The following is a 17931-nucleotide window of genomic DNA, read 5'->3' as shown; positions in this document are numbered from 1 at the left end:
AAGATTGTGGGGTCCCCTCCTGGCCGGCCAGGAAGCTCTGCCTGCAAGCACACTGCAGGGGCTTTTATGTTCTGTCTGCTCCTGTCTCTGTGGGCATGTCTGTGTGTTTAAGGACTGTGGATGACAAATCCTTTCCAGGCTGCCCCTCCTACTTCTACTCCCCCAGATCAAAAATTAACGAGGTGGTGCTGTGGGGTTCATGTCTGGAGCGGTGGCCTCCAGAGCATCTGGGGAACCAGGCCAGGGCCCCTCCATCCGCATATCAAAGTGGGGTCAAGCTTAAAGCGCTCCCTTTGATGTTGCCAGCTCTCCCAGAAAAACAGGTCAGATCCAGCTCCAACCAAATAAGCCCAAGCAGAGCAAGAGCCTGGATATGGAGGCTCTGTGGGGCCCCCAGATCTGTGTGTCCCTATGTGTGTCCACGTGTGAACTTCTTGTGGCTTTGGGCCTTTGTGTACGTGCATGTGTGTGAATAGCCATGGGAGAGGTCTTTGTGTCTGTGTGTCTTTGTATGCCCGACAAGACAAGCCCTGCCTGGGACTTACCCTGGGTCAGGTCTAATGCCGGCCCTCCAGATGCATCACCTTGTGTAATGCTCATACAATCCTATGGCAAAGGTGTTATTGTCCCCATTTTACAGAACTGGGGACTGAGGCTCAAGTTAAGTTACTACCTAACAGGTTACATGGCTTGTAGGTGGAGGAGCAGGATTTGAATTCAGACCAGGTGGGAGTTAGGGGATGAAGGAGGGGCAAGGAAGTGTGTTTTTGGCCTTCCTCCTCAGGCTGAATCAGGTTCTCTTATTCTACTAGTTTGGATGGAAATGCTAGCATACCACAAGTAGGATTTTATGGGGAAGGGTATTGGTCTCCTCAGTCCTCAAGCTCGAGCACGTGGGCTGGTGGCCCTTGGAGGACCCTTTCTGGGGGCTCTCCAGGGGATGCCCCCACAGGTGGAGAGCAGGATGAGGGCGATCCAGCCAAGGAGGTGTCTCTTCCCAGACATCTGCTGCAGCATCAATGTGCATGGTAGACAAAGTTTCTGAGCTCCTGGCAGAGCCTAGTACACAGCCCCACGTATAGAGTGGTGGGATGGGGTGGTGCAGGAGCTCCGGAGCTCAGAAGGAGTGTGGCTCCAGGGGCTGCCTGGAATCTCTGTGGCTCCCTGTTTGTAGCTGATGGGTCCTTTCAGTGACACCCGAGCTGGCTACCAGCTCGAACCTCTTTTTACTCTATGCTGGGCTGCATACATTCTCTGCCAATTCTAACTTCAACATTATTTTATGTTTCTTAAAGATATTATTTATTTATTTATTAGACAGAGAGAGACACAGCGAGAGAGGGGATACAAGCAGGGGGAGTGGGAGAGGGAGAAGCAGGCTTCCTGCTGAGCAAGGAGCCCGATGCAGGGCTCGATCCCAGGACTCTGGGATTATGACCTAAGCCAAAGGCAGACACCCAACCGACTGAGCCACCCAGGCGCCCCTTCAACATTATTTTAAAATACTTGATAAAAACAGTTTGCTTGGGGGCCACCTGGGTGGCTCAGTTGGGTAAGCGTCTGTCTTTAGCTCAGATCATGATCGTAGGGTCCTAAGATCGAGTCCCACAATGGGCTTTCTGCTCAGAGGGGAGTCTGCTTCTCCCTCTCCCTATACCCCTGCTCCCTGCTCTCTCGCATGCTCTTGTGCTTTCTCTCTCTCTAACAAATAGATAAAAAATCTTTAAACCACCCCCAAGAAACCCAGATTGACTGAATTCTAAAGACTCTATTCTCATTATCACGAGAATTTTATTTACAGTTACGGCAAGTAAATGAGTGTTAGATTCTTTACACACCATTCAAACTCTTGTAAATTTTTGAAAAATCATCATTAAAGAGCCTTGAGGTGGGGGTTGGGATAAATGGGTGAAAGAGATCAAGACAAACTCCAGTTATGAAATAAGTCATGGGGACATAATATATGGCATGGTGACTACAGTTAATAACACTATATCATATATTTGAAAGTTGCTAGGAGAGTAGACCTTAAAAGTTTTCTTCACAAGAAAAAAAATGTTCTAACTATGCGCATGTGATGGGTGTTAACTAGACTTACTGTGGTGACCATTTTGCAATCAATACAAATATCTCATCATTAGGTTGTGCAACTGACATCACCATCATGATTATATGTCAATTACATCTCAATTTTTTAAACAAGCCTTGAGTAGAACTGGTCATTTCATGCAAAAAAAAAAAATCTGATGTTCAAAGGTTGTGTTTATCGAATTTCCCAAATTTCTCATTTTAAGAGGGCTGGGAGATTTCATTAGGATATTTTATACCAATTCAGTATCTAATATCTTTCCTAGTACTTTGTACCACAACTTTCTTACCATAATTATAGAAGATAAGGAAGATGTGATATTTTTTTCCCCACCAGGCTCTATATAGATAGATGTCTCCCAACTCCCCTCAGTTTGCCCCAGTGTCTTGTACCAGGGTTATCAGTGTGTTGATCCACTGCAATGGGAAGGTTAGGAACTTCTGCCTCTAAAGGGGGGGTGGGGGTGGGGCAGGGGCAGGTCCTCTACTGGGGAGAAGGAGGAGGTGGCCTCCTGAGTACCAGCGAAGACCAGGACTGAGTCGGCGACCACAGGAGGGATACAAGGCTGCTTGGGAACAACTCCTTAGCCATCACCCCTTTACTTGTGCTGTCTCCCCTCTGGGAACACCAGCTGCCCTCATTCTGCCCACTGAAATCCATCTCAAGGCCCTGTTCATTCGCTCATTGTTTCTTTCATTGAACAATCAAGAAACCACATCACAGAATGGTTAAGAGCAACGTAGCCGATGACCTGGGTTCAAGTCTCAGACCCCCTTACACAGCAGTCATGGACCTTGGTCAGGTAATTTCACCTCTAAGTCTTCTCGTTGGTGGAATGGGGAACATTAAAGAGCTTATGTCTCAGGCTGTTGTGAGAATTCCGGGGGATGCTGCGGGTAGAAACTGAGTGCAATCCTGGGCCCCCAGTGAGCTCTCAGGAAATGACTCTGATAACCTTGAATGGTAATGATGATCATCTCTGCACTGGAGTTGCAGTAGTGCATTTAAAAAATCTATATTGGGGTGCCTGGGTGGCTCAGTCATTAAGCTTCTGCCTTTGGCTCAGGTCATGATCCCAGGGTCCTGGGATCGAGCCCCGCATCAGGCTCCCTGCTCGGCGGAATGTCTGCTTCTTCCTCTCCCACTCCCCCTGCTTGTGTTCCCTCTCTCGCTGTGTCTCTCTCAGTCAAATAACTAACTAAAATCTTTAAAAATAAACAAAAATAAATAAATAAATAAATAAATAAATAAATAAATAAATATATTCGTTTCCCATTACTATAGAAAATTACCCCAAGTTTATTGGCTCAAAACCACACAAGTATATTCTCTCATAGTTCTGGCGGTGAGGGGGGTGGTGGGGGTTAGGAGTCTGAAATGGGTCACAGTGGGCTAAGAATCAAGGGCTTGGCAGCCTGTGTTCCGGGGGACAATCCATTTCCAGGCCTTCCCTGGCTTGAAGAAGACAGCCACATTCCCCGGGGCCCCATCCCCGTGTCCCTCCGCCCTCTGCTTCCATCCTCGCTTCTCTGCCTCTGACCCTCCTGCTACCCTCTTCTAAGGACACTGATCACATGGGTAGTCTTGGCTAATCCAGGAGAGTCTCCCCATCTCAAGATTTTTAACCCAATCACACCGGCAGAGTCCCTTTTGCAGGTAACACACTCATAGTTGCCAGAGACCAGGAGGTGGCCTTGGGGACCCATTACTCTTATCTACCGCAGCGGGATCTTTGGTAGAGCTGTGCCCTGTGTCTTCTGCACCCCTGCCCCATAGCTCCTAGATAGTGACTGGGCAGAGACCAAGAACAGGACGTCATGATCCTGCTCCAACTTTTGGATGCCTTGGGCAGCAGACTTACCCACAGCTGCCACTGTGGGATGTGCACCAGCCCCTTCCCCTTCTGCCTCTGGAAGTTGTCCTGCCACCCACGCCAGTGCTGGCGAGGCCCCTCTGGCTTGGAAGAGTTAAGAGTGTCATGAAAAGTAGCATGCAAAGGGGGCCTTGGGGGGAGTGAGTGCTGTACCTCTAGGAAAATGCCCGATTTGCGTAGGAGGGCACGCGTGTGTGGTGCTCCAGTGGGTACTGCCCTCTACCAGCAGCTGTGGGAACACCCAGAGAGCAGGGCCATGGAGGAGGCAAGGGCCATCAGCGAGATGTGCTTGGTGTTGTCAGGCTGTGTTATCAGAGGTATGAAGCCTTTACCCAAGAAGGATATAGCGCCACTCTCTTCTGCACCATCCAAACTGTGTTGGAGGTTGTATCTTGTGGCAAAAACAAATAGGGCTCATCAAATATTCTGTGTGCTTCCCTACAATTCCCAGCCCGGGCTTCAGGTAGATTGGGAGCATGTGGTTGAGTTCTGGCACGGAACCCCCCACCTCTTACCACTGTTCCTGCTCTTTTTCTTTCTGTCTCCTGGAGCCTGGACACCAGTATAACTGGTGCCTTTGGGCCCTGCCCATCCTTGCCAGTACTCACCTGTACATTCCAAAGGCAGCTCACAGCACACCTGAGACATTTGGCCCCAGGCAAGCTGGAGGTGCCTCAGTGTCCCAAAAAACGACAGTTAGAAATTGGTAATAAACACTCCACTTTCCTCCCTCCTGGGTTGGGATGACTCCTGTGCATGGCTCTCAGAGTTGCTCACTGCAGTGACTGGCTGGCTCCCCACCTTTTGCTGGCTTTCTTCCCTTTCCTATATTACCTCCCCTGTGCCTTTTCCGTGTTTCCTGAGAGCAACTTCCACATAAACTAACTTGCACTCACTTCCTTGTCTCAGGTTCTGGGGAATACAATGTGTCTTGATGGTGGCATCCCAAGATGGGGGGAGTCTCCGTCCACTGGGTCCCCAGGGGACCAGAGGAGACTCCCTCCTCCCCTCCTGCCCTCCCTTCCCTTTTACCTACCTCAGACTTGGCCTGAGTGAGAAATCTCTTTGTTGTGTTAAGGCGCTGACATCTGGTGTGATGTTGACTGCATTTTGTTTTTATATCATGGTCTGACCTAACGGTGGTCTGCTCTGTGCATTGCATTTTAAGCAGGACACTGACAAAAAAGAATACCCAGAGTTCTAGATACTTCTCACCTGCTATTTCTGCCCATCTCCACCCTAATCCAGGTTCCACTAGCTCTTGCCTCCTTCTGCAGGGCACACTGGCCCTTGCCAAGCTGTTCCCAGGCTGTAGACGATGTAATTTTTTAAGGGTGGACATCTGGGGGCGCCTGGGTGGCTCAGTTGGTTGGGCAACTGCCTTTGGCTCAGGTCATGATCCTGGAGTCCCGGGATTGAGTCCTGCATCGGGCTCCCTGCTTGACAGGGAGTCTGCTTCTCCCGCTGACCTCTCTCCTCTCGTGCTCTCTCTCTCTCAACTAGAGAAATAAAATCTTAAAAAAATAAAAATAAAAAAAATAAAAGGGTGGACATCTGATTCTATGACCATATTCTTAACTCCCTTCAATGGTTGAAGTAAAAAAATCCTTACCAGGCTCTGTAGGCCCAGGTGAGAGCTGACCCCTGGGGCCACTCTGCTTCCAATATCTGCTGTCCAGCTCAGTTGTCTGTTTGCACTTCCTCAAATGGGATATACCCGTCCCCGCCTCAGAACCTTGCATGTGCTCTGTGCCTTCTTGTATCCTTAAGACAGCCTGATGGTCATCCGTAGAGAAGTTCCTGAACCCTTAGCTCGGAAAGTTCTGCTGACATGGGCTTTCACAGCCCCCCTGGGTGTACTTTCCCTTCCCGGCACTGATCTGATGACAATTTCAATTCCTTATTTTGGAGGGGTGTGTTTATTTAACATCTAGGGTTCCCCTTGGATCATAAATGTCAAGGGCCCACACCTCTTTTGTTCACTGCTGGGTTCCTAGTGCTTGGCCTGGTGTGGCTGGTTTAGCAGACGTTCAGTTAATAAGTGCTGAATGAATAAATACATGAATAAGCGAATAAGGGGAAAAAGTGAGCCTTAGATCAAGAGAAGCTTGAGAGGAGGCAGGAATTCAGATACAAGGAGGGAACAGTCCTGCCACATCGGCTCCGAGCTTGCCATGGGGGTTAGGTTCTGTGAGCAGAGTGGGGAGGGCAGAAGAGCAGGTCCCTCCTTCACATGAAGGGTGCCTGGGTGGGAGGGGTGGGCAGGAGGGGCTGGTGCCCATTCAAAGCTCACTACCATGGTAACTGTTAGGTCCCCCCCAAAATGGGTCCGTGATTAAAGGAACGAGACTGATATAAAGCGAAGGTCAAGCAAAGCTTTATCTCGCGCCAAGCATCAAGAATCAGACCGAACTTTCGGGGACGCACCTCTTACAAGAGAGGGCAACCTTTCTGTTTCACAGACTAGCTTTTAAGGGCAAAGGCCATGCGGTCGGGCCTGGCCACGCACAGGTGGCCAATGAAAACTGTGACACACAGAGAAAGCTGCACAGTCACACTAGGTCCCACACAGGTGGCCAATTGAACTACAATTTACCCTATAGTAGACATTTGAACTAGCCTATCACCTTGGTCAGAATTGGCGCCCAAAAGGCGGGGCCCACACTCCTTGGTAGCTAGGGAGACAGTATGCATCCCCCCCCCCCCCTGCTGATCGGATGTCTCCACCAGGCCTGACCCACCCTTGTATTTGAGCTTTGTTACCCGGGGCTGGTTTCCGGGACTTGTTTTTAAGTCCCCTGGGGGAAGGGGAGCAGGGACAGTTTAAGGGTTAAACAACAAGGTTATTGTTTAACCTTAATGGAAGCCTCTTGCTAAATAGGTCCTTACAGTAACAACCAATGTCACCTCTGTTCTGCTACTCCAGACCATCTCTCATTGCTCTTCTCTAGCTCTTCAGGGATGCTCTCCCCATCCTACAGCTCTCCCTGCCCTTCCCCTGCAGAGCACATCAAACAGAGAGGAGGGGAGGTCATTTCATTTGGTCCCAAAGAGCTGGATAGAGCTGGAAGAGAACTCCTTTACCTTCTATGAGACCCTGGAAGTAGAAGTGTGTTAGCGTGGACGTGACTCCTCTACTCTCATCGTACTTTAGGGTCCTGGTGTCTTTTCCTTAACAGAGATGCTGAGGATCCCTGCCATATCAGTATCAGAGCAAGGTCCAAACCTCTCACCTGTTCTTTATAACCCTGGGTGTGTGTGTTGGGAGGCACATGCCCAGGACTTTATAGGAATCCTACAGAAACCCACCCATCTGCTTCACCAGGACACCTCCCTGGGTGAGCAGTCCCCCTGCCCTGGACAGTTACCAAAAACCAATGATTTTTCCCTCAGTTTTCCCACTCCTGGGTCTCTCTGAAGCTCTGGATTTATGGCTTATCCTTCTCCCATCCTGAAATTCACTCGTCCCTGGCCTTTTTCCGGACTCTTCCTCTATGATTTTTCCTCTTTCTCTCATTTACTGTCTCCTCTTGGTCCTCCAAAGCTCTTAAGGTCTTAATCCTTCCTCTTCTCACTCAAGCTTCTCTCTGTTTCTAGCCCTGCCCCTTTCCGCAGCTTCAAACATCACTGCCACGTCCTTCCTCCTGACCTTGCTCACATGTGCTTGCTTCTCCTGCTAGCAGGATCAAGCCAAAGTCCTGACCTAACCCCCCAAGGCTTCCGCCATCTTCCCCTTCTCATGCAGAGCCGCCGTTGCCCAGGCAGCTTCTAGTTCTTTTCTGCTTGTCCAGCCGGCCACTACTCTCTGCCCCTCCAGGCACTCCATTGATACTTGCTGAATGAATAAATGACACATACCCTGCCCTTCCCCCTCCCTGCCCCCCCCTCCTTTGGCTTTGTTCTTGCTGTTTCCTCGCCGCAGGTGTCCCGCGGCCCCACCCCCATCTCTCTCTCCACTAGACAAAACCATCCCCTCTCCTTCCAGACCCAAGTGAAGCCTTCCCTGATCCCTCAGCTTGGAGCCACTCTTCTCCATGCAAAATCTCTGTGGCACGGGGCTTGCCTCTATCATCTCACCTTTTGCTCTGGATTATCATTGTTTCTGTACCCATCTCTGTCCCTGTATCCCACAGTGAGCTCCTTGAAGGGAGGGTGTATCATCTGTGTATTCTCTCTTCCCTATTCCCTGGCACGATGCTTTTTGGACACTAGGTGCTTTATAAGTGCACAGTACAAGGAGGCAGCGGTATTGACTGTAATTGGTGGCTGTTTCCTGGGCCAAATGCTGCTTTCTTGCAGCCCAAAGTGGGGACCCTGAGCTGAGAGTTCCCCTGGGCTGACTGGGCCATCTCTAAGACTTCTCTCCTTCCTCCCCACTCAATCCTTGCTAGCACTTTCGTTAAATCGTGCTGCATTTCAAACATTTGCATGGCCTGACCACAGCAGGGTAGGTGGGGGGAGGCTGGGTAGCAAGGATTGTCTGGTCATACAGGTCTCTTGGCAAGAGTCCAGGAGAGCAGAGATTGCTGGATACAGAGGGGGCTGGTCTCCAGCGGGAGCGTCCGGGGCCCCCGTATTGCCCTCCAGGCCCTGAGCACCAGAAAAGTATGGGGTGACTCAGGTTTGTCTGTCTGTGGTCACCATCTGTGCTAATGGAGGCACGGGGGGGTGGTGGTGGTGGTGGTGGTGGGGTGTGTGTGTGTGTGTGTGTGTGTGTGTGTTGAATGAGTCATCAGGGAGGGGCAGAGGCCCAGAGGAGCTCAGAGGCTAGATCTTCCCAACCTTTCCTGTTTGGGCTGCCAGAGACGGAGTGGCCGTTCTTCCAGCAAGACTTCACCCTGGTGTTTTAAGGGCTTTCCTTCCTAGCCAGACTCCACACTCACACTTGGCACAGAGGTTCTTAAACCCGGGAACTTATCAGGGGCGCCTGGGTGGTGCAGTTAGTTAAGTGTTGGGCTCTTGGTTTCAGTTCAGGTCATGATCTCAGGATCCTGGGAGCAAGCCCCGTGTTGGGCTCCGTGGTTAGCCCAGTCTGCTTGAAGATTGTCTCTTCCTCTCCCTCTGCCTCTCCACCTATTCTCTCTCTCTTTCTCTGAAACAAATAAATACAATCTAAAAAAAAAAAACAAAAAAACAAACCCAACCAAAAAAAAAAAAAAGGAACTTATCGAATCACCTGGGGTGCTTGTTAAGTGTGGGTGTCTGGGTCCACCCCGCCTGGATTTTCAAAGCCGGTCCAAATACCACACACCTGGAGCTTGCTAGCGCTTGCTCAGGGAAACTTGACGGAAGCTGCAGGAAGCCTAACCAGAGGGCTGAAAACCAATGCACAAACTCTCTAGAGGGCCCAGGAGTATATAGCAGCTTAGAATTATGTAGCAGACAGGCCTCCTGGGATCAAATTCCAGCTCCCACATGGGGGACCCCAGACACCTTAACCACTTTTGGCCTCAGTTTTCTCTTCTAAAATGGGGCTAATAATCATCCTACTTCATTGGATTATCATGAGGCTCAAATTAGTTATACAGGGAAAGACCTTAGAACATGTAGTAAGCACCATCGACAGCTGTTACTTGTTATCGTATCATTATTTCAAATTTAGAATCTGTACATCTAGGATCCAGAATCCACAGGCAGATATACTCAGACTCTTGCTAGTTCACAAGTTTACTATCCCCTGGGAACCTGACAGAAGGGCAGTCTTGGACCCAATCCTAGATGCACCAAATCAGAACCTGCATTTAGCAAGAGTTCGGGAGAACAGTGAGCAGCCTAAAGTTTGGAAGCACTGCTTTAGAGCGCACGGGAGGCCACGCCCTGAAAGTGGGCCAGGGACTGGGCTATTTTGAGGAAGCAAGCCAGCAAGGGTTAGGTTGTTCAGCCTCGGGATCCCCACAACCTGGAACCCCCCAGGCCGTTGCCAGCACGGGTATTTTATGTGGGGACACTGCTGGGGTCCCTACACATCAGTATGCTGGGACAGCCTGGTGCCTGGGGCCACCGTGGAAGCGCGGTGGTTGAGGCCACGCGCCCAGAGCCCCGGGGATGCCACGAGGTCGAGCGGTGGTTTGCTGGAGTACCACGTGCTCAGGAGGCGGTCCACCTGCTCCCGGCTGGAAACCGCCCGCAGGTGGGCCTTCCTGCTTCCGTCGCCGTCCAGGCCGCTGGGCATCTCGGGTGGCTCCGAGCCCCTGCCCGCGGCGTCCCGGCTCAGCCCCCGCGCCCGCATCTCGCTCTGCATGCTGGCGAAGAAGTGCAGCACGCAGCGGTGGGCGAAGTCCCGCGCATGCTCACAGCACGTCTCGTCGAAGAGCTTCTGTTCCAGGTCCACATAGTTGCTCCAGTATCTGCGCTGCAGGAAGACTGTCTGGTCGAAGCAAGGTCTCAGGCAGCGGGCCAGGAAGGCCACGATGATCAGCAGCAGGGTGATACTCCAGCCGATGGCCTGGGGGTTGGGGGGTGGGGGCACCAGGTTAGCTGTGTTCGAGGTCCGGTGCTATGCCGTTTGGCAAGGGTGTCCCAAAGTCTCTCCCTTATCCCTCCCATCTCTCCCAAATCTATCCATGTTCCCACTTAGTCATCCCTCCTACCATCCGCCTCCACCCATCCTCCCTTGCACTCAATCTCATCCTTGCACCATCCATCTGTCCAACCATTTCTCCATCCACCCATCCGGCCATCTATCTTCTCACCTGATACTATGTATCAGCATCCCATCCAGCCATCCTTGAAGCAGACCTTCTGTCTGTCCATTATACATCCTCCTACCCATCCATCCCTGTTCCCATACTCTCATCCTTTCTTCCATTTATCTGTCCACCCACCCACCAACCCACCACTCATCCTCCCAACCTCCCTCCTGAAGAAACCAGAATATGTCACCCCAAAGTATGCCTCTTTGACCTAAAAATTATCTTGAATGGAAGATAAGAAGCAGCAACCATAGGAACAGCTCTCTTTACCCTCCTCTTCTGTACCCAAGGCAGGAAATACATTCTCCTTTTACTGGGAGACAACTCTCACCAGTCGAGGGACAGCACCAGAGGACTCTCCTGACAAACCTTACTCATTTAGTGTCCTTGGAGACTAACACTGCTCTCCTTTGTCCAGTCATTGCTCTCCAAAGCTATTGCTCCTTGTTTGTTTGTTTTTTGTTTTAAAGATTTCTTTTATTTATTTGACACAGAGAGAGCTCACAAGGAGGCAGAGAGGCAGGCAGAGGGGGGTGGGAAGCAGGCTCCCTGCTGAGCAGAGAGTCCGATGCGATGCGATGCGGGGCTCGATCCCAGGACCCTGAGACCACGACCCGAGCCGAAGGCAGAGGCTTAACCCACTGAGCCACCCGGGAGCCCCGGTATTGCTCTTTTCGAAGATGGCAGATAAGCTGCAGTTCTAAGCTACCACTTTGAGTTACTCTTTCTTTGTTTCAAGTTTCTCCCATGTGATGTGTACTGTGCATATTAAGAAACTGTTTTTCTCCTGTTAATCTTTTTGTTAGAGTCTCAGCTGAAAACTTAAGCTGGGTGGAGGCAAAGTTTTGCCTCCTTTACACTCCACCCACCCACCCATCCATCCATCCATCCATTCCCCCACTCATCATCCACCCATCCATGCATCCATCCATCATCCTTTCATTTTTTTTCATCCGGTTCTTCATCTATCCTCACACGTGCTTATGTAGCCCATCTATGAAGCCACCCGTCCTATATCTTGGGAGAGGCACTGGGGACTTCTAGAACTCACACTTCAGTGGAGGAAACAATGAAATTGGTGATAGACTGGCTGAATGCCATGTTGAGGGATGTATAAGGGATTATGGGAATACAGAGGAGGGACACCCAACCTGAACTTGAGGGCTCAGGGAACAGTGAGGCAGATGCTGAGCCCCGAAGGATGAGTAACAATTAAATAGGACATAAACAGAGAACAGTGTGCCAAGCCAAGCATGATGAAAGACTTGAAGAGTTCCCTGAGCCTGGAACCCACATGTGCCTGACACCCCTCCCTCCTCTCTACCCACCCAAAGCTTTAGTCTCACCAAGGGCTTGCTTAAGACCAAGCAACTGTGTGCTCCCGGGGCAGAGAAATCACTCCTCTAAGCCACAAAGATGTATTTGAACCCTTGTCATTAGTGGATGTGGTTCATAAAGCTCTCTCATTGGCCTCTCTCAGGATCCCTCCTTTCCCCTACCGATTAAAAATAGTCGTGTGGGGGTTTTACACATGAGGGGCATTTAATGTGCCTGATAACCTCCATCTGAGTCAGGACTCAAACCCTGGTGTGACTGAAGATTCTACACTCTTTCCAGCGAACGAGCGAGAGCCCAGAGAGTTTAATCCTACAGGACCCATCCACGTGGAGGAGACAATACCTCCCTTGATTTTGTAGGAGAGGCTGAGACCCAGAGGGGAGTGATGTGGCCAAGGCAGAGTCTGACCCAGTATCAAATGTGTCTTGAGTGCTGGCCCTCTCTCCATCACACACGGGCCTGCATTTGCCACAAGTTTGTCCTGGCTCCCACAGAGGGCTGGGTTGTGTTTTTAGTCCCTGTAGCCCCAGCTTGCTCTGCATATAAATACTTTCGGGGGGACCTAGCCCTGATTGGGGCTCTGGGAGGAATCTGGAGTCTGGGCCAGGAGTGGGGCTGGAGTCTGTCCCCAGGCTGATGGAGTGGGGGTGCCAGTGTGGGGATCTAGGGGTCTGGGGAGGACCTGCATTTCAGGGAGGTGGTTCAGAGGGCTGGGAGTGATGACAGTTCAGCTCCCCGCCCTGCCTCTTAGGAGCTGTGCAACTTGGGCCTGTGAACTAAACTCTCAGGACCTCCATTTCCTTATCTGCAAAATGGGATGATAATGATTGCACCCCCTCATAGGGTTGTTCTGAGAATAAATGAAGTAATGCATATGAAATGCTTACACAGTGTCTGACACATAAGTCCTCAATAAATAGTAATAGTAATGAGTATTATTTCGGGGAGGTGCTGAGAATGTGCATATGGGTTGGGGGACAGGGCAGAGGAATGTATCTCTGGGGCTTTTGTCATCTAGCTTCCTGGGGGTGGAATGCACTGACTCCTGGAGGGTCTCTGGTCTCTGCCCTGGAGGCACTTAGTGTTGAAGGCGAAGTGTCCACTTCCTAAGGCCCCCCCCAGTGTCCTGTATATGGGTCACACTCCTAGCCTTCCAGGGACCACCTGCTCCTTGCTTGTGTTTCCAGCAGTGGGGAGGGGCCCCAGGAAACCCTCTGTACCTCTTCACCCACGCCACTCAGAACCAGTGCAGGAGATTTTCCAGGGCTGGGGGAGAACCACCCGAATTACCTGTGACAGGCACCGTAGGTAGCGGGACACTGCTTTTCTAGCGGGGCTGTCCCTGACCAGCTCATCCTCCTTGCAGGGCACCTTAGCCAGGAAGAGCTGCACCTGGCTGGGGGTCATGTTGGCAAAGTCCAGAAACTTTTCGGGGTCCACGGAGCTGCTGAAGGCACACACGAAGCACTTCCCATCAAGGAGGGCCAGGAGGATCCAGACGAGGGGGGCGGCCAGTGCCCTCTGCAGCACAGAGGAGCACATATACCTAAGGGTAGCGGAAGTGGGGGAGTTAAGAAGGGCAGCTGGGATTCAGCTGCAGCAGGAAGGCCACAGGAGGGATACAAGGATGGACTTCCCAGGAGGTCTAGGAGATGCCTGGGGCGGTGGCTCCCAGCAGCAGAGGCAGGGAGGTCTGGAGGGCTGGGGCCCTGGGAGGTCAGGAAAGTCCGGACTGGCAGCCCAGGACTGGAACACTGGGGAGCGGGTATGCCTCTTCCTCTCAGGCTCTCCTGGTGCCTTTCCCATGCCAGAGGCACATTAGATCTTTGGTGACGACTTCCATTCATGTGGCAGGACTGCGGGCCTCTGACCTCAACTACCTGCGTGGTTCTGTCCGAGGGCTTTGGAGGAGTCTCTGCTCTCAGAGGGGAACGCTGGAAGCCAGGAGAGTTAACGACCCCAATCAACCTTCTGTCCACAGGGACCCCAGCTTCCTAGACTCTCAGTGGCACAGTTCTGAGGTGTGTTCTACCCATGTTCTCAGAGGGTCCCCAGAAGGACTGACCCTGGTGAGCCACTCATTATCACCTTCTCCTCAGAGCCGCTTCTGGGGGGGGGGCCAGCCCCGCCCAATAACCCTTCCAGAAGCTGTGCCTCAGACCCTTCCCTCCAAGTCCAAAGTGCACCCCCCACCCCCAGCACCATCCCCGGGGGGCTCTCCTGCCCTCTGCTCTTCCGGAGGTTGGGTGTTGATCCCAGGACAGGAGCCCCATGGAGCTGCACTCCCCAGGCCCTAGAGGAAAAGGCAAAGGGCACAGCCAGTGCATGTGATCCTCGCCGGAAGGCTGAATCACGGGGAGCACGGGACCCCCAGTGTGTCAGGAAGCAGAGGCGGTTGAACACCTGTTTCTGACTTGAACTGCGTACAAAACATACAATGGTGTCTGCTGGGGGTGTGTATACGGGTGCACCGCCTCCCCAGCGGGGAATTACAAATACATCAGAGATCAGGGTGGCTCCGGTGTTTTCTAGGGGCATTGTGGTTGGAAGGTGGACCTGAGGACGTGTTATGGACTTACATTACATACGCTTGAGAACACCGGGATTGTCCATACCAAACAACGGGGGAAAGGAGGCGTTCGTCAGCAGGCTGAAATCCACCAAGCCCCTCTGGCCTCTACCCACAGATCTAGAGCACTTAGACCTTTTGTCTAAAACACTGAGGGGAGTGGTGTCAGTTTGCTCTGGGAGTGCACCTGTGTTTGAATCTGGGCCGTGCCTCTTCCTCGTTTTGGGAGCTCAGTCAAGTCGCTTAACCTCTCTGCCTCAGGGGCCTCATCCTTAAAAATGGGTCTACTCCTGGAGCAGACCCAGGGCCGAGGTAAGAATTGAGAGGCTGCGCATACATGGCACTGGGTATAGAGCTTGGCATGGAGCGGGGGTTCGATCCTGGGACCCTGGAACCATGATCTGAGCTTAATGCCTGAGCCACCCAGGCGCCCCCATCAACTGGTTTTGATGCGGTGCACCAAGCAGGTGAGAGGCTCTGAGGGCCCTGCAATATAGCAGGTGAGGTCCTGGACCCTGGGGGAGCTTACGGGAGAGGGAATGCAGCCTTGAAGCCAGTCACATCTCCGACTACGTGTGCAAGCCGGCTGTGCATGTCATGGGATGGTCCTTCATGTATGTGCTGAGTTACAATTCCTGGCCAGCCAACATAGGTGACCTCGGCAAAACCTGGGAATCCTGTATCATCCATGGGTCTCCAGTCCTGGCCACGGAAGGGTGACGGATGACAGGAAAGGAAATGTTTGTTTCCGGCATGGGAAGTGGCTAAGGGGTCTCTGTGAGCTGATGTCACCCCAGATGGGGAAAGGAGGGGACACAGGTGATAGTGTCCATGGCGGGGGGAAGCCCTCCTGATACCCATGAGGATCACCGGGCCTGGGGAGTCACCTGGCAGTGTCTGAGGGGGGAGGCCCTGACCGTGCCCACCCAGGGTAGCTGGGTGGTGTGGGACCGCACCTGACGACGCCCGGATCCTTCCTCCGCTGCCCCGCAGGCCGGCGCCACTCCTCAACCATCACCACGGACTGCCGGTTGGCAAGGAGGCCGCAGAGGAAGAGGGCGATTGGGGGTGTGAGCAGCAGGCCCAGGCCGTAGAGGGCATTGTAGCGCGCCAGGCAGGGGCAGTTGAAGTCGAAGGAAGAATACATCTTGACGGTGACCGCGGCCAGCAGCAAGCAGACGCCATTCATCACTGACTCTGAGCTGGACTGGAAGTGCTGGAAGAACATGCGGAACTTTTCCATAGCCTCGGCCTGGCGGGGGTGGGCAGCCGTGCGTCCGGGAGAGCACTGAGGCTTTGGCCACCTTCTGCCAAATCCAGATCCTTCTGGGGACAAGCCTGGGGTCTTGTCTTCCAAGGGCCTGAGGGGACAAGGAAGGGGCAATGGTCAGCCCTCAGCCCAGCCTCCTGGGGCTCAGCCACAGACGTAAGGCAGAGGCAGGATCTCTCTGCAAAGGCTCCCCTGCCCAGCCACGACTGTCCCCCAGTGCCACTCCTCTGTTCTCTGTGGGAAAGAGTCACTGTTCTGCGACCCGCCAGCCCAAAGCACCTCTAGGCAAATGTGCCCTGCCCTGTCACTCCACCCTCCCCAGCCCAATCCTCCCTCCCTTCAGGGTTTGGATACTGAGGCCCGAGAGCTGGTGGCACTTCTTGTGGCGGGATAGGCAAATTTTGGGTGTGGTAAGGCAACGATGCTGAGGGGACCAATGATATTTTCTGGTCTCGGTCAAAAAAACGATTTGACGCAGCTGAGCTGAGGGAGATTTTTGTGTTGACTTTCATGCTGGGAGGGCCCAGGGGGCACCTCCCCCTGCCTGAAGGCTGCCTGGAGGAAAAGACCCTGGAGAAGAGTCTAAATGGTGTTTTGGCATTTGCTGGGGGAGGGGCTGTGGAAGGGAAGGCCTTCCCAGCAGAGGGCAGCACACGGCAAGGAGGTGAGAAGCAGCCTGGGGTGGGCCAGGAGTCTGGGGTTGCTGGAATGTAGTATCAGACAGGGAGTGTCATGAGAGGGGGCTGGAGGGGTCAGTGGGGGTCTGCAACCTTCCTCTCTGTTTTATTCCACTGGCCCCAGGTCAGCCCAGGCCTTTCTAAAGCATGGCCTCCCGCACATCACTCGTCTGCCTGGGTGGGACCAAGGGCCCCCTCAGCTTCCTAGCTTGGCATTCAGGGCCCTCCTAAATGTACCCAGGCATGCCCTCCTGTTTCCACACCTTTGCTGACACCCTCTTCCCGTTGGAAAGCCCTTGCTCCTCCCTCCCCTCTGATCTTCAAGAGGCAGCTCAACCGCAGAGCTGTCCCCCAGCACCCCCTGGTGACCTCAGCTCTGGGGGAGCCTCTTTTCCCCTTTGGCCCCTGAAAGATTGCCTCAGCCTGTTATTAATCCTCCTCAGGGGTGGGGGCAGTGACGTGGTCTGCAATGTTGTTTTCTGTAGCATCGAGCGTGGTGTTGAGGGCACAGCAAGGGACAACAGAAGTTTGTTCTCTGGGATATTGATGCCCAGACCCCCTTATTTCGTCACCAGCTCTGTCCTCTCTGCTGGCCACTTGGCCTGCACCTGCCTGCCTCTCTGCTTCTAGGAAGCCAATCCGTGGAGTGTAGGGCCTGCCCTAATTTCTGTCGGTCTGTCTCCCTTTCTCTCTCTCTCATTCTGTCTCTGTCTCTCTGACTCTACCTTAGAGTGTGTGTGTGTGTGTGTGTGTGTGCACGCGTGCAGTTGTGTGACTTTTTATGTCCCTCTGGGTGTGTTTCTGGGCCTTTCTGGGAGTCTGTCTCCATCTCTCTCTCTGTATTGTTGCCTCTTTATTTCTGTCTTTCCCTTCTCCTCATCTGCTGTCCACCCCATAGCACCCCTGTCGTAATGGTCCTCACTTATGACAATGGCTGCCTGGCTTTGGCAGAGGAGTGAGGCTGCCACAGAAGCCCAGGGGTCTGTCCCTGAGGTCAGGGGTTAGTGGGCCTTGGGCCTGGAGCATGGGCTGGGGCTGGGTGAGGTGGCCAGACCCCGGCTACTACCATCACTCGGGCTCCCTCACTCGGTCCAGGGTGGCCTCTGAGATAGGGAACACCTCAGGACTGGGATGGCCCTGATCCCACTGACCCCTGCTCTGTCCAGCCTGGACAACTGGTCACCCTTGGCTCCAAGTGATGGCCTCAGTCAAGGTCATGCATCAGCTCTGGTGTCTTTTCCTCAGACCCAGGGTCCTCACAGTTATGAATGCCACTTCACATTGACCCTGTAGGGCACACGGGGTGAGCATCCTTCCGTCTCCTTCCCCTTCTCCAAGACCCGGTCCAACTCCCATCTCCATGACACTCGCCTGGACCGCAACTGCTCTGACCAGCCTTGTTTCTCTATTCTCAAGTATCTTC

General features: G+C 52.8%; 1 protein-coding gene across 1 annotated transcript; it reads right to left on the bottom strand.

The window, feature by feature from the left end:
* Nucleotides 1-9921: 9921 nt before the first annotated feature.
* Nucleotides 9922-15804, bottom strand: CALHM3 (calcium homeostasis modulator 3; the record flags this gene model as incomplete). The annotated part of the gene is made up of 3 exons (XM_080823189.1): nt 9922-10407; nt 13283-13538; nt 15518-15804. The coding sequence occupies 3 exons, from the start codon at nt 15802-15804 to the stop codon at nt 9922-9924; spliced, it is 1029 nt and encodes a 342-aa protein (XP_080679315.1).
* Between the last annotated feature and the right edge of the window lie 2127 nt (nt 15805-17931).

Source organism: Martes martes, assembly GCF_963455335.1.
Source record: "Martes martes genome assembly, chromosome: 14".
NCBI classification, from domain to species: domain Eukaryota; kingdom Metazoa; phylum Chordata; class Mammalia; order Carnivora; family Mustelidae; genus Martes; species Martes martes.
Note: the sequence above shows the minus strand (reverse complement) of the source record. Positions and strands in the feature narration are given on the sequence as shown.